The 15,832-nt window shown below is 34.6% G+C and overlaps 1 protein-coding gene across 1 annotated transcript in view; it reads left to right on the forward strand.

Moving 5' to 3' along the window:
* Positions 1 to 15,832, forward strand: part of COL24A1 (collagen type XXIV alpha 1 chain) — a gene marked incomplete at both ends in the record, with an annotated part of 264,900 nt that overhangs the window by 124,662 nt on the left and 124,406 nt on the right. The window contains 2 exons of the mRNA XM_084243185.1: positions 3,769 to 3,822; positions 7,479 to 7,523. Of these exons, the coding sequence (XP_084099311.1) occupies positions 3,769 to 3,822; positions 7,479 to 7,523 (99 nt within the window). The remainder of the gene's footprint in view (positions 1 to 3,768; positions 3,823 to 7,478; positions 7,524 to 15,832) is intronic.

Genomic DNA, 15,832 nt, shown 5'->3' on the forward strand with positions numbered 1-15,832 from the left:
ATTTACTTCCCTAGAAAAAAAGAGAATCACATTCACCTTTTGCCTGTTCATACTATTTTTGTTGCTACGATTGATTGAAGATCAATTTAGGCCCAGTAGTGCTCTATGTAACATGAGTCCCCCTCTAATCCAAAAAATAATCATGCAAGATATTGTCCAAATTGTTTAGGTGTGAAAATAAAACTTCAATATTATATGCTCAAGGATAGCTTACTCTAGAAAAACCTAATGTTACAGTGTGTAACAGGACTGGAAATAAAAACTTCAATACTGACCAGACTGAAGTGCTGGATTTCAGAAATTATAAATGTACTTCTAGCACATTCTAGTGAGATTTTTTCCCCCATAATATAGATATAATGTGTAACTATTTCTTAGTATGTTGCAGTGCCTCTTGAATGAGATTTATGTTATTAACAATGAAAGAAATGATGTTGTTAAACCGCTTTCCAAATACTGTGAATAGAAGTGTATTACTAAAATTTTTTGTAAACATCATAGACAGATCTAATTATTTTGACTCTTAACTATATTTCTTGTCCTAAAACTGTTAATTGATTGCAGTATAATTGATATTTGACAATTTTGTCTTTTGATTCTTTGCTCTAATTTCTGTTTGGTAGGAAACCATTGCACAAATTGAAGCAAGGCAGAGTCAGAAATTAAAATAACTCTTTGGGTAGAAATACTCTATATAAGTTAAGTTACTAGGGATCTTTTGTGTGGTTAAAACAGAATGGCAGCCAGTGCATTGTTTTGTTTTTGTTAAAAGAAAGAAAATAGAGTATTGGTTTATGGATACCAATAATAAAATATAATTCTATAATGCCTAGCAGATATTTTAAATTGGTGTTCTGTTTCACAGTCTCTCCTGTCCCATGTTTTATTCATTGATTTGAATTTGTCATACACATTAGATGATGCATATTGATCTCCATCAAATCTTGCATAATCAGATATCAGTTATTTGATATTAGAAACCATGGTCAGCCTACCCAGTATCCCAGATTTTGACTCCATCCAGTCCAGTGATGATCTACTCTCTTCAGTTGCTAACTGCCATGATCATGCCCTCTACCTTGTCATTACTGGTAACAGCAATATAGTCTTAATTTCAATATCCAGCTTTCTTCTCCCTAACTACTGCCCCCTTCCTTTCTAATTTATTCTCTCTTGTAACAAATTCCATCAGTCCCAATAGAAATTTCAACTCACTGACTGTATGACCTTTCCATCTTTCTATGCCCTTCAAGACCTCACATGCCTCCTCATGCTGTTTCACACATTATAATTATCCCTTTGATTATATTCTGAATAATGTCCCCAACCTATTTACATTTTTAACTTTTCTAATTTTTTTTTTACTTTCCTCAACTCTATTCATGTTTCTCTCATCCCCATTCTTAGCCCTTTATCTTACACCCCAGTTCTCTGAGATGATTGAAATCATCAGAGCAAACTTCCACAAGTTTCTACCATTGCTCCTTTCCACATACCTGTATCTAGGCCACTCACTCTGCCTTCGCCGTGGCTAGTGTGGAAGAACAAACCATTTTTTCTAGCTGATGTCAAAACTTTCACTTGTTTTCTACATTTCTTATCCTCTACCTAATTGAAAATCATCGATCCAACAATTCTTCCCACTCTCCTGCATATTAATTTTTCTCTGATGGATCTCTTGTCAGTACATAAATATGCTATTTCTTTCAGTGTAAAAGCAAAATGTATTGATGTCAGTTTTTTCTCTCCAGGGTGAGGGAACTCTCCTTCCCTTTTCAGCAAAACTTCTCAAGGGTTATATAGAAAAAAAAATTTTTTTCAGTTTTTCTCCTCTTCTACCTGTTGAAACCATGTTTGTCCCCACTACCCTAAAACAAATGATCTTACAAATATCATCAGTGATCTCCATGCTGTTGAGTCCAATGATCCTTTCTTAATTTTCACATTACTTCATTATGATACCCTTCAGAATTTGACAAGATTGCTCTTTCTTTTTGGAAGCAGTTTCTTCATTTGCATGAACTTCCTCCTAAACCTCCAACACGAAATTCGAATATTTTCCTCATTTCTTCAAATTCTACCTTTGTGAAGTGATCCAAGATTTGGTTTCCAGACTTCTCTTTTCTATCAACACTTACTACCCAGATGATTTTGTCCAGTCTTTTGGCTTTAACTACCATGCAAATACTGGTGACTTTCTAAATTACATGATCAGATCAAAACCTTCTGCCCCCTGAACTCTGGGCTAGTATAACTACTACCACATCTCTATTTAGATGTTGAACAAGACCATCAAATGTAATTATCAAAACTGAGCTTCCAATTTGCCCTCCAAATCTGTTCTTGCCATAGTCTGTCCTATTTCATTTTTTCCCTTAATCAGATTAAAAAATCTTAAATTTATTCTGGACTCTTATCTCTCTCTCACATTCCACACATGACCTATCAGCAATTTCTAGAAGATGTGCCTTCAAACTACAAAAATAATTTTACCGCTTCCCACAGTCCCCTCGCTGCTGCCCTGATATTTGTGTTGTCATCTCTCACTTGGATTATTACTGTGGATTTTTTGCTGGACTCCTTGCTTCTGCTCTTCCAGCAAAGTGATCCTATTAAAACATACATCATGGCACTTTCTGTCTCAAGACTTGTCTTAGTCTTCATGTCTCAGAGTAAAAGCCAAAACCCTTAACTAATGTACCAGGTTCTCCATGACCTGACTTCCTATTCTCCTCTCCCTTCTTTGGCCTTATTTCCTCTTCTCACTTACTCTGCTCTAGCACATTCTTGCCTCTGGGCCTTTGCACAGGATGTCTCTCCTTGGAATTTTCTCTCTTCAGATATCTATGTAACTTGCCCCTTTAAGTTTACTCAAGTGCTGGGGCCTCCCAGATGATGCAAGGGGTTAAGATGCAGCACTATGAAGCTGTCTGCAGCCACTGCATCACGAGTTCGATCCCTGGCCAGGGAGGTGACCCACATGGTGCAGCAGACCTTTCCTAACTCGCCTGCTGCTCCCCTCAGCATTGTATCTCAGTCAATCCACCTGTTCTTTTCTCCACTCTGTCTCTGGTGAATCCCCTCACCACCATCCCCACACCTCTGGCCTGTCCCCCAGTTCTTGTATGCATAAATAAATCTTAAAAAAAAAGTTTACTCAAGTGCCACCTTCTTAGTGAGGTCTTCCCTGGTAGTCTTATAAAAAAAAATCTCGGCAGGGCCTCCCTGGTGGTGCAGCGGGTTGAGCGCAGCACCGTGAGGCTGTCCGTGGCTTCTGCAGCATGGGTTTGATTCCCGGCCAGCCAGGTAACTACCCACACGGAGCGGCAGACCTGTCCTGTCTTGCCTGCTGCTCCCCTCAGCAGTGTATTTCGGTCATCTGCCTGTTTTGCTCCCCGCTCTGTCTCTGATGAATCCTCTCACCTTACTGTGCCTCTGGCCTGTACCTTAGCTATTTTATCAATAAATCTTTTAAAAAAAAATCAGCAAACCTCCCACATTTTATATCTTCCTTCCTTGCTTAATTTTGTGTCCTTCACATATACCACTACCTAATACCATATATTTTACTTATTTTTTAATTATGACATCCTCACTAAATGCAGGCTCTATGAAGGCAGGTGAATAGTTAATTGACATGATTGAATCTATATATCAAATAGTTTCCCAGTGATTCATCTCAAGGATAAATTTCATAAATCTTAGGAAATTGTCACTATGAGAATGATTAAATATGTCTTCTTTTTCTTTTAATCTGTTCTTTTCTAGGGGAAACCAGGTCAAAAAGGGTATGGAGGAGAACCTGGACCAGAAGGTTTAAAGGTAAAGCAACTAATTTTATTACCGGTTATGAAGAATAATTTGAAATAAAAAAATTATGACTCATAGAAATATAAAATGAACACATTCAATATTTTATTCAACTCATTAATGAGGATGCTAATAATATGCTCAGACTGGTTCAAATAACATTTGAGAAGCTATATATTTATATATTTTAATAGATATGAAATAAGCATTCCTTAATAAAGAAATGTTAGGATAAAATTTGTGGTTAAATATAGGACAGTTAATCATAAAATTGGGGGCTGCCTATTCTACTGCACAGAAACCTGCAAGTTAATGTAACTTCTTTGAGTCTCTGGGTCCTTACCCTATAGCATACAGTGAATCTAACTCCCAGTGGAAAATGAAGTATATTCTATAGATAATCACTGGGTGGTGTTCACCCTTCTGTGACATTAAAAGTTGTGTCAACTGCTTTTATATGCCTGTATGTAAGTTTTATATGACTTTTTCTGACACCAACAAATATCAAGTAGTATGATAGTTTTATGTGTATAGCATTAAGGTCTGAAACTGCTAATAAGAATTTATACAAATTTAAAATTTAACAAAAAATTGAGAAATAACAGCACTTTGCTACATTTCCTAAAGCTAGAGTTCTTTAAAATAAAACTATAGGTGGGGGTGGGGAAAGGAGGGATTGGGGTCAAAATAAGGGGGGGTGCAATTGTATGGGGAATATAAAAATAAAAAAATTAAATAAAACTATAACTTTCATATTACTAGAATTTAAAGAAAAGCTAAACACATTTCAAGGTCAGTTAGTAAAGAAATATGAGCTAAAATATTTTTTAATGTGTCACCATATCTGTCTGTGGCTGAAATGATCCTGGGACAGTGTGTGTAATGACTCTCAAGTGGGAGTCAACCACACAATAGAACCTTGCTCCTTATAAACGTAATTCTACTTTATGAGGATTTAGCTCTGTGATCTCTGTACTGCCAAGTAGTTCTACAAAAAACTTCTGTGTGCTAATATCCAGTCAAACTGGCGACAAACAGTATCACTCATTATTGACATCCTATCTTCTCCCCTAGATTCACAACAGCATCAGGGGGCTTTGTGTTACCTAGAAAATGAAGCAACTTATTTAATGTTCAGTCCTACTACTTGCCCCTGAAATTTCTGTCTTACTGCTTCATACAGCTATTCGGTAGAACCTGGCACTCCCTCAGGGGCATCTGGCTTTCCTGGGAAAGTCCTTGGGAGTTAGGAAAGGGTCACCCCCTTTGACGGAATCCTAGGTACTCTCTTCCTAGAGTTGAGGAAATATTCCTCTCTCTCTCTTGTCCTCAAAGCCAACTCACCTCTTACCTCAAACTCTCTGAAAACTACAACAAAAATGCAGATAATTCTGCAGGCAACCTCTGCTTTCTGCTTCTTAATGTAGATTTCCTATTTGACTAATGGCACAAAGGAAGGGCTCATCTCATTTGCTGGAAATACCCAAGGGCATTGGGTAAGGAGGCATAAGTACAAGAACATTAACAATTTATGTAGTATCCTTCCACAAATTTTCTGTAAAAATTGTCTAATAAGTGAGCTGTCAATTAGAAAAAAGGTTTTACTCTCCTGTTTCACTCTTTATTATGTATGTAAATGTATGCCAGAATTGAAAAGAAAATTTGAGGTCTTTGAAAGTTTATTTCAAATTGATTACTCCATGAATATTAATTAGCTTTCAATGCTTAAGATCGCACTATCCAATAAAATGAATCATTTTAACCACAAGTAAGAAAAAAGAAAGAGGTGAAATTAATTTTAGTAATGTATTTTACTTAACCGAAGATTACAAAATATTACCATTTAAAGAGATAACCAATATTAAAATTATTAATGAGATATATTCCTTTTTGTGCAAAATCTTTGAAATCTATTCTGTATTACTTATTTCAGTTAAAACTAGGCCATTTCCCATGCTAGGTAGCTACATGCCAGTATCGGTTACAATATTGTTAATGCATTTTACTACTCCACACTGAAATATAATTATTAATCATAAGGAAGTAATGGATGGTTAATATTCTATTTCTTTAAACAAAATGTATGTTCATGTCATACATGTATGTGGCACCCTGAACTTAATCATATATCTTTCATTATCATTGTCTTTATTTGACCTATGCTTTTGCCATTCCTCAGCATCAAAATTGGCCCTTTCTCATCAGTATATCATCTATTCAGGGAACAAATCTAAGATACTTTCATAATCCATTATTTAAAAATACTCATATTTAGATTTTCACAAGGTAATATGGTGTATTCTCTGTATTTTACTTAACACCACCAGCATATGTAGGGCAGCTCACCATGCACAATTAGTCATGTTAGTATTTCTGCAGTGAAATAAAAAGTTGTTCTGAATAACCAAAATAAGAATATAAATTGTGCACTATTTATAATATCTAAGCTATGGAAACAACCCAAATGCCCCAAAATAGATGACTAGATCAAGAAGATGAGGTACATATACGCAATGGAATATTACTTAGCAATCAAAAAAGATAAACTCATGCATTTTGCAGCAACATGGATGGAGATGGAAGGGATCATGCTCAGCGAAATAAGCCAGAAAGAAAAAGAAAAATACTGGATGGTCTCACTCATAGCAAGAATTTAGAAAACCTAAATAAGGGACCAGGAAAAAGACTAATTGCAATAAAGTAAAAATCAAAATCAACAAGCAACTATAGACCAGAGACACACTACAGTGGGGGGTGGGGGGAGGAGAAGAGGGATTAGGGTTAGAAAAAGGGGGTGGGAATTGTATGGGGAATATAACCAAAATGAAAATGCATACATTATGCAAAAATGAAAAATGATGTAAGAATTATATAAAATAAAATATCAAAAAAAAATCAAAAAAAAAAAGAATATAAATTCCCTCACCCAGGTCAGGTAAGGCATTGCTACCAAATTGATTCAGGGTAGGCAAAGTTGGCTGAGTTCTGACATACTTTGAGTTTTCAGAGCCTTATGGGCTACAGAATTGCAGGTAAGGTTTTGCGCATATAGTATGTTTTCTGGAAAGCCAGCTTCAACTTCTCAAGCCCACAGGAGTGTCTGCTGCTATGAAATCCTTTACCTGTGACATATATTCTCAGCATTGGGAAGGTGTCTTATCTCTTGAAGTAAATACATCATCTTTGTGGATATTATCCTTCTTGATAGCTTCCACAGTGCCTACTACCACTCGCCTTTTATTGGGTGTACCTCAATGAAGATTTTATTTTTAAGCTTTCTAAAATATTTTAATGGAAATAATATTGCACATAACATTATATGTTTCAGGTGTATATTGTTAAACATCAATATATGTATACACTACATTAAGTTCACCACTGAAAGTTCAATTCCTTCTTTTACTGTATAGTTGACTTTTATCTGAAATATTTTTAATGATTGGAAATTGCAATTTGAAGAATGCAGTTTAAGAAAATAGATTGTTACTACTTGAATGAAAGTAGAGGAAAGACCGTGTTCCAGAGAAATAGTCTAATGGTATTGAGTAATTGAGATTTCATTTGCCTAGGTTATGACTAGGTGATTGTCTTAAAATGAAAACAGAAACTTTGTCATAAGTAATCTTGTTTGAAAAATAATCATTTTTGTCACATTACATTCTTAACAGGGAGAAGTAGGAGATCAAGGAAACATTGGAAAGATTGGTGAAATAGTAAGTTTATGTTCTTTCATATTTTTAATCATCTGTATGCATTAGAAGAATCATTTGAGCCCTCACTTCTGCTTAGAATTCAGAATACAAAATTTTTATCCAGTGCTAATTTAACTATTTTGTGATGTAACAAATAAACCTACTTTACAAAAGAGAAATGACGGAATCCTTCATCTGTGATATTTTTACCCAATATAAATTATATTTGTGATCTTGGGAACATTCTTATTTCTAATATTTGGTCATTAATTTTAGTTCTGATAATTTCCATCTAAATTTGACCTTAACCTTTTTCATTTTAAAAAAGGAAAGAAAAAAATCTCAAACAAATTATATAAAGTGGTAACTTAGTGCAAAGCAAATGAATTTATTTACTAAGTGTGATGGGCTGTCACAAAATAATACCATTTAATAGATTAAATAAGAAAATTCAATTTCCTATTATCTTCTTATGACTTAAAACGTTCTCAAAATATTTTATAAGCTTGAGTAATTAAACAATTTTATTTCCTGGTCATAGAATAGAGCAGTAATACATTTCTGATACTCATACTTTTTTCCTCATTAATTATCAATAAAAATAGGAAGAAGATCCATTTAGCTTAAAAATTTCATTGTCAATTAATCATGAGCCACTAGAAGATGAACTTTTTTGTTCTTGTCTTTACTTGAAAAGGGAAATGTCAATAAAAAGAAGTTCAAGGCTCCTCATTAAATATAATTCTAACTCATATTTAATCTCTTGGGTCACTCAAATTATTTTCCATGGCACAACTCAATAAGGAGGAAAAAAATTATATGTGTGTGTATGTATGTGTGTGTGTGTGTGTATATATATATATATAAACTAGAATGTATATTTATATAAAAACTAGAATGTATATATATTTATATATATATAAACTAGAATGACCAAAATACCAATAAAGAACCTCTTTTTATAAAATATATACCAAATTTCTAAGTTATTTACTTAGTAGTATTGGATTAGATCCACAATGTATGAGAACCCATCATCCATTCTTTCCAAAAAGGAAATGGATTGCCTTTGCAGGTGGGGGTTTCTATCATTGGAAGGAAATTAACATTTATTGATCATTTGATATGTGCTGTGTTTAATGTTAAGTGATATTTCATATTTTAGTCTTATACTTAGTTCTTGATTTAAATCTCAATTTAGCAATTTATACATACTTAACTTTGAGCACGTTGCTTACTCGGTTTCTGCTTCCTCATTTCAATAACTGGAGTACTAAAGTAGTTCCTCTAATCCCGAATACTGTTACAGTAAAACTCTCAAGATGGGATGACATGGTTGCATTTCATGGCATCAACCTTGTAATTTTGGGATATCTGAGGTTAATGGTAGTAACTAGTTTATACTCTTCCCAGTCTTTTTGCACAGTCATTTAATTACCTTTAACTGGATCTACTCCAATTTTACTTCTTTCTAGATTTATACCAATTGCAACCCAATTTGTGACACAGCTTGCTAAACACAGCAGTCCCATTTGTTTCTTGTCTATACCTTTCTTGTCTATACCTTTCATTCACTTCCTGTAGGCTAAGAAATAATTTCTATAAATGTGCCTTAAATGAGTCTCTACTTTCCAAAAAAAGTCCTCTTTATCATCCTCATTCTAGCATTCTATCTTGTACAAATAAATTTGGGATTACCCCACCTTAATCGCACTCTTTAACTTTTTAGGCTAAAACTGTCTGAAGAGCTTCAGAGGAGAAAATAATGTACTTTTTCACTTATTGGTCAAGAGACCAGAATTAGGATCTGTTAACAGATACATAAAGGAACAGACATTCTAAGGAAACAACTTTGTTTTGTAAACCAGGATTTTTAAAATTAATTTATTTTCTCACATTGTTGTTAATTTGGGGGTAGTATTTGATTTCTCCCCTCAGGTGTAGTTCCTGTAGTTCTCCCAGGACCCCGATCCATCACCACAGTCCTTTGTGCTCTTCCCTCCCTGTTTTGACCCCTCACTCTCCCTTTCCCTGCTGTATGCCTCAAATCTGTAATCAGCTTACAAGTTTTGTCTCTTTTTATTTAAATTTTATTTTCTTACATCATTGCTCTCCCTTTATGTATATTCCCTGTAGTTCTCCCATAAGCTAGGATATTTTAATAGAATTTCTAACAGACATACTCTTCTACAGAGTGATTTAGTACATCATTAGTGGAAGATATGAATAACTTTCTTCAATAATTTATTCGTTAGATATTTATATTGCTATTCAGTCACATTTGTTGAATATATGATCCCTGCCTTCATGAAATGTTTATTCTATTTGAGGTTTGACAGACATAAATAATCATATAAGGAAATATGTAATTATAAACTGATATATTCTATGAAGGAAATGTTTAAGGGACTATGATAAAGATGCCAGCTTTAGGCTAGAGGATGAGAGGAGACTGTTTTGAGGACATTATATACATGGACAGAGAGTGGTATGAGTTAAGGACGAGTATGGAGAAGGCACATCCCTGGCTTATGCTCTACAGCATGCTTCCCCTCTTGACCACTTACCTTGCATTAGAGAATGAATTTCTCTAAATATTTGTTTCCTCCACAGTAAAGGGATGAAGATAATTTCTACATCATAGTTTCTTGTGATTAAGCAGGATAATGCACTTGAAACATTTACCATAGTACCAGTCACATAATAATAATGATAAATGTTAGCTTTAATGGTGGTGGTGGTTATTGTTAAAGGTGATGGTGCTAAATATGAAAGCAGTTAGCTTTTTTGAGGAACTGAAAGAAAGCCAGTGTGAATAAACTGTAATTAGCCCAAGGAAAAGCAATGTGAGGCGGTATTAGTGAAAAGCAGAAGCTAAATTATGCAGGGCCATCATAATTACTTTGGGCTTGATCCTAAATAGAGTGGAAAGTCACCGCAGTATTCTGAGTAAGCCAGTGACACAATCTAATTTATGTTTTAAGATCACTCTGGTTGTAGTGGGGTTGGGTTGTTAGAACATGTTTATAAGGAGCAGAAGAAGGTGAGCAGGTAGGATGATTCAGAATATAATTAGGTTTAAAAATTATAATTCTAAAATTTGAAGTACATTAACTACAAGTTTGTTTATCTCACACATTTTTCTTCATCATGTACTTATCTTTCTGTGTTCCAGAATTACATATTAATTTCTTATAGCCCCCCCCCAAGAAAGACACAACTAAACTTCTTTCATTTATTCTATTCTTCAAAAGATACTTGTTGAACACTTACAACCAAATAATACTTGTCCCTTACATGGCGTATCAGCTCGAAAATGAGAATAGACTTATACACATAATTTTGCAAACTGTTGGACCTGTTGTATCAAATACTCTAAAAAATAAGTAAACATTATTTTGCCCCCTACTGTAAGTACATATTCATTGATAGAGAAACTCTGGCTGTGTTTGACTAAAAGTATGTTACTGTTCTTTTCGGTAGGGATACTTAAAGTGAAAGTCACAAAGATTGAAGAAATAGCAGCTCAAAATTTCTGTATAAGAGAGTAGGATGGCATTTTCATTGGAAATGGGTGCTGAGAGCTTCCCTTGAAACCACATTAAAAACTGCACTGTTTTAATTTATTAGTAGTGCACCATCTTATTTTTACTTAGATATATATACATCAATATAAAATAGCAAAGGTTTCTAGTGATAGTTTTATGTACAGGAAGCTTAAACCTTTGCACTCTGCTGTCCCCTCTCAGGGGACATTGGAATTCTAGCATATCACTCGGATGTCCCCTCTCAGGGGACATTGCAATTTATTAGTGATTACAGGGAATTGAGTTATTTCAACACAACTTTTTGAGACATGCATGTTTCCCTGAAGTTTTATCTTGAAATGGCACAAGAAATTAAATCAAAATATCGTAAAATTACTAAGATATATACAAGAAATGTCAGCGGGTTTTGTGTCGGATGAGAACGTGAAATGTGTGCTCACGACAGTCCGAACACTTCGCGACGCCACTTGAAAAGAGCAATAAGGGGAGTTTGTAGAAGAAAGGTCGGTTTTCAAACATAGCACGCACTGTATGGTGAGATATATAATTACAAATAAACAAGTCTACATCTGGAGGAAAAGATTTTCAAAGCTGAGCTCATTTTGGTTTGAAGCTTCGAGCAGTGCACTTAGATCTAACAAGGAGAAAATCGGAAAAGTGATTCTTAGTGAATAAATTATTTGGTGAAAGCTATTTTGGTAAATATCCTCTTGTCAGTTAGTAATAACAATTAGAAATTTTCAACCCATGTATTTATTCATATTTTTTATTAGAACAATGGCAAAGCGTCCAACCACGAATGAGTCTCATGACACAAGTAGTAGTGAAGATGAGCTCCAGATAGACCTCTATACAGACATGTCAAACATGGCACTAATCAGCCTGCAATGCATATTGGGGAGTGTTACAAAACTTATCATACTATACAAAATTATAAACAATAAAATATTGTTTTTTTTGCAAATATACATTCCTCGATGTCACCCAATTCATGTAAGTCCAATATCATTATAATACGTTACTTGGTTCCAAAATTATACTAAATAATATGAGGGTCTGTAAATGCATGTTTCCACTGCAAAGTAGCATCGAGTAGCTGGTAGCCAATGTCCAGAATGGTTCGGAGTGATTAAGATGGAGAATACATCACTATTCATATTAAAGAATGAAATGAGCTGATGGATATGGTGGACGGGGCCTGAGTAAAGGGTAGCCTAGGGCCACTTGTTGGCGCTGCCACTCTTATGGACGGTGATGGCAGAATTAGAATCTGAGATGAATGCTGATGAAAAGTGTGATTCTGATCTTTAAAACAAACAACAACAACAAAAACCACTTAAGATCTGAATAACCGGGCCTCCCCGGTGGCGCAGCAGTTGAGCGCTGGGTTGCAAAGCTGCCCTTGGCCTCTGCGGCACAGGTTCGATCCCTGGCTGCTCCCCGGCCACTGGAGGAGGGTCCCACATGGCGCGCAGACCCCTCCTGCCGCCCGCTGCTCCCCTCAGCAGTGTGCTTCCGTCCTTCTGCCTGCTCTGCTCCCTGCTCTGGCTCTGGTGAATTCTCTCACCCTCCCATGCTTCTGACTGTACCCAGTGCATGTATAAACAAAACAAACAAACAAATAAAAACAAATAAATAAAACATGCCTCTATAAAAAAAAAAAGATCTGAATAACCAGTGTACTAAATTTTGAAATTTAAGGGTAACATTCATTCATTCATTTGAAATTTAAGGGTAACATTCAGGAACATAGGTAATCAGTTTACTTTTTTGTTTTATAGAAAAGGACCAGGTATTATGTATTTTAGGCTTTGGGCAGTACGGTCCCTGTCACAGCTACTCAGCTCTGCCGTTGCAGTGCACACACAGTCCTAGACAATATGTAAATGAATGAATGAGTCTGGCTATATTCCCAGTAAAATGTTATTTACAAAAACAGATGGTAGGCAGGATTTGGCCCATAGGGTGTAATTTGCCCTTTTCTTTTTTAGAAAGTTACACTTTATTTGGGATGTTTCAGTTTTTATTGAATGAAATTGCCATATGTAATTCTGCTTCATTGGTCTTTTATTATTTATGGAAAAAAAAAGCACTAAACAAAAATATGATTTCTTCGAATGATGAAGCAGATTCAAATTAGCAAACAGATTGTGTTGCTAGTATTCATTGATTTTGTGTACTAAATCAATTTTGTGTGAACATATGAATTAATTTGCATCTATATGTAGCCCAAGTGTATTTTCAGAGTACTCAACTGGAATTTACCATTTTTCCCCTTTAAGAAACACTTAAGAATCTTACTAGGAAATATTTTCCAAGAACAATGAAATCAGCTCTTCATGTGCACATGTTTTGCTAGAACATTTTTCTGAATATTATACATGTTTTTGAAGTTCTTTTCTAAGGGTCCAAACATTTCCACATATTAAGTTTTAGTGAGTTTGTTTAATTACTTTGGAAAAAGTTCTAAGAAAATGTCATTAGACTTGAATTTCCCATTACTTTGTGATATTTTGCATTTGCACTATCTTCTGTTTTTGAAACATCTGTTGTTTTTTCATTAATGCAACAGCAACTTGATGAGGCGCATCACTGCATTTTTGTTCAAAAAGATAAATGGAACCTTTCACACTTTTCTCTCAACTAGAAGAAAAATAATTACATGAAGTCTAGATTTTCTTTTAGCCATATACAGCCAACTTTGTTTTTTATAGAAACTTTTTATAAGTACATAACCTTTTCATTGCTTTATTTCGAGACGGAGAGATAGTAGCTATTATGATATAGGAATTATATACTCAGGTATTGGTGGGTTTTGTTTTTTTGTTTGTTTGTTTTTTGATGAGTTTTGGAAAACTTTGGGACAGAAATCTATGTTCTCTGATGTGTTGATAATGCTATCAGAAAGAAAGTAAATTTATAGTTTCTAAAGTCAGGAAAGACCCAGATGATACTACTCCAAAAATGCTAGGAGAGTAGGGCATAGTAAATTATAAGAAAGGAAATGATTCTATGGAGACTTTAAAAATAAAGATTTTAGAGTTTTTCACCCTAACTTTCAAAACCTCCCACAAAATATCTCTTACCTATCTTTACAGTTATTTCTCAACTCCCCAATTTACTAGACCAAACCAGACTTGTTCATTTTCCTTAAATGTAACTGATTGACGTGCCTTTGTTTCAATCACCTCTAAATACTTTCACTCTCCTATTCCTGTTGCTTGCCTGGCATCACTTACTCGACCATAAAGTCTTTTGGGTCTCCCTGCACAGTTAGCCCATTCTCAACTTTTGTTAAGCCCTCAGCACTTTATTATATTTTTATGATCCTTAGCATATTTTATGTCAAAGTTACTTCTTTATTTGAACTATTCCTATAGAAAACTATCTCCCACAGCAGTGAGTATATCTTATATTGTACATTGACCATGAGTATATATACTGGTTCTTTTGGCCTTTGGGATGGATGGCAGCCAGTACTCAAATGCTGGCTAAATTAGAAGCCTGGCCCTCTGGTGGCAGCTTTTAAAGTGGGCAGATAAACCCAAGGAGAAGAATGCCTTTTTTTTTTTTTTTTTTTTTTGCCTGCTCCCTCCGCATTGAATCCTGAGAACCCAGCATATAAAGAATTGCTATTTGTTTGGTATTACTAGGTCATACAAGGAAAGGGGAAGAGATTGAGAAAAAGAGTCTGAACAAGTAGACAATGATCAAATAACAAAAAGCCCTGTCTGTGTGCTCTCCACAGTGGTTCACATTTTATCCTGTAAGCAGAAGGGAAATGCTCAATTTATGGTACTGGTGCTTGCATACAATCATATTAGCCAATGAATAATGTCTTGCTGGCTGCAAGATGGAAAATATATTGGCCATAAAGAAAGACCAATGAAGAAGTAACTACAGTAGTATTAGGGAGAGATAACTACCAAGTACTTTAGGGCCATAGCAAAGGGGAAAGCTGTGAAATATGTTTAGGAGGTAAGTAGAAGTTCTGTAAGCTCTGAGACTGTATTTTATATACAGAGCCAGGCACACAATATGTATTCAATAAATATTTCTTTCAAGATTAACAATTGTGATAGATTCTGTTTCCTTTTAGAAATGCCCTACTCTTCCAGCTCTGTACATCTAAATCATATCTGTCCTCTGAAGACCGATCTCAAAGACTATCTGAATGAAATTTTCCCTAAACCTCTCAACTGATAAATTTTCCATCCTTTAAGTTTCATGAAATGTTGTCTTTTTTCTTGTTTATACTTGTGTCTTTGTGTTAGATATTTATATATATATATATATATTTATATATATCTCTTGGTTCTCTTATTTGATTAAAAAGGCTGGGGGAAGAATCCATTTTTATTTTCCTATTTATATCCTTCATATATCTAGCTTGTAATAGATACATCACAAGACTTTGTCACTTGCTATTTATTCATTAAATATTTGTTGAATAAAATATAATGAAATATAAATTATCATATCTAACTATGATTAATGAAACAAAGTTCCCTGGAGAAGTATAATAAAACAGTGAGAGTGAGGATTCTGGAATTAGACTGCTTTCTCAATCTACTGGGAGTTAATGATGAATAATAATAATCCCACCACCACCACCAAATGAAAGTACTAAAATGATGAATAACTGTCAAAAGTATGTCAGGAAATAATTTTAAGCAAAAATTTAATACCATAAGATTAAATAATTGGCAAATCTTTATATATCTTAATGTTTTTACTCTAATGTTGCTGCAGAGTATGGGAATACAGTAAAATACAAACAAT

Source organism: Talpa europaea (assembly GCF_964194135.1).
Source record: "Talpa europaea genome assembly, chromosome: 9".
NCBI classification, from domain to species: Eukaryota; Metazoa; Chordata; class Mammalia; order Eulipotyphla; family Talpidae; genus Talpa; species Talpa europaea.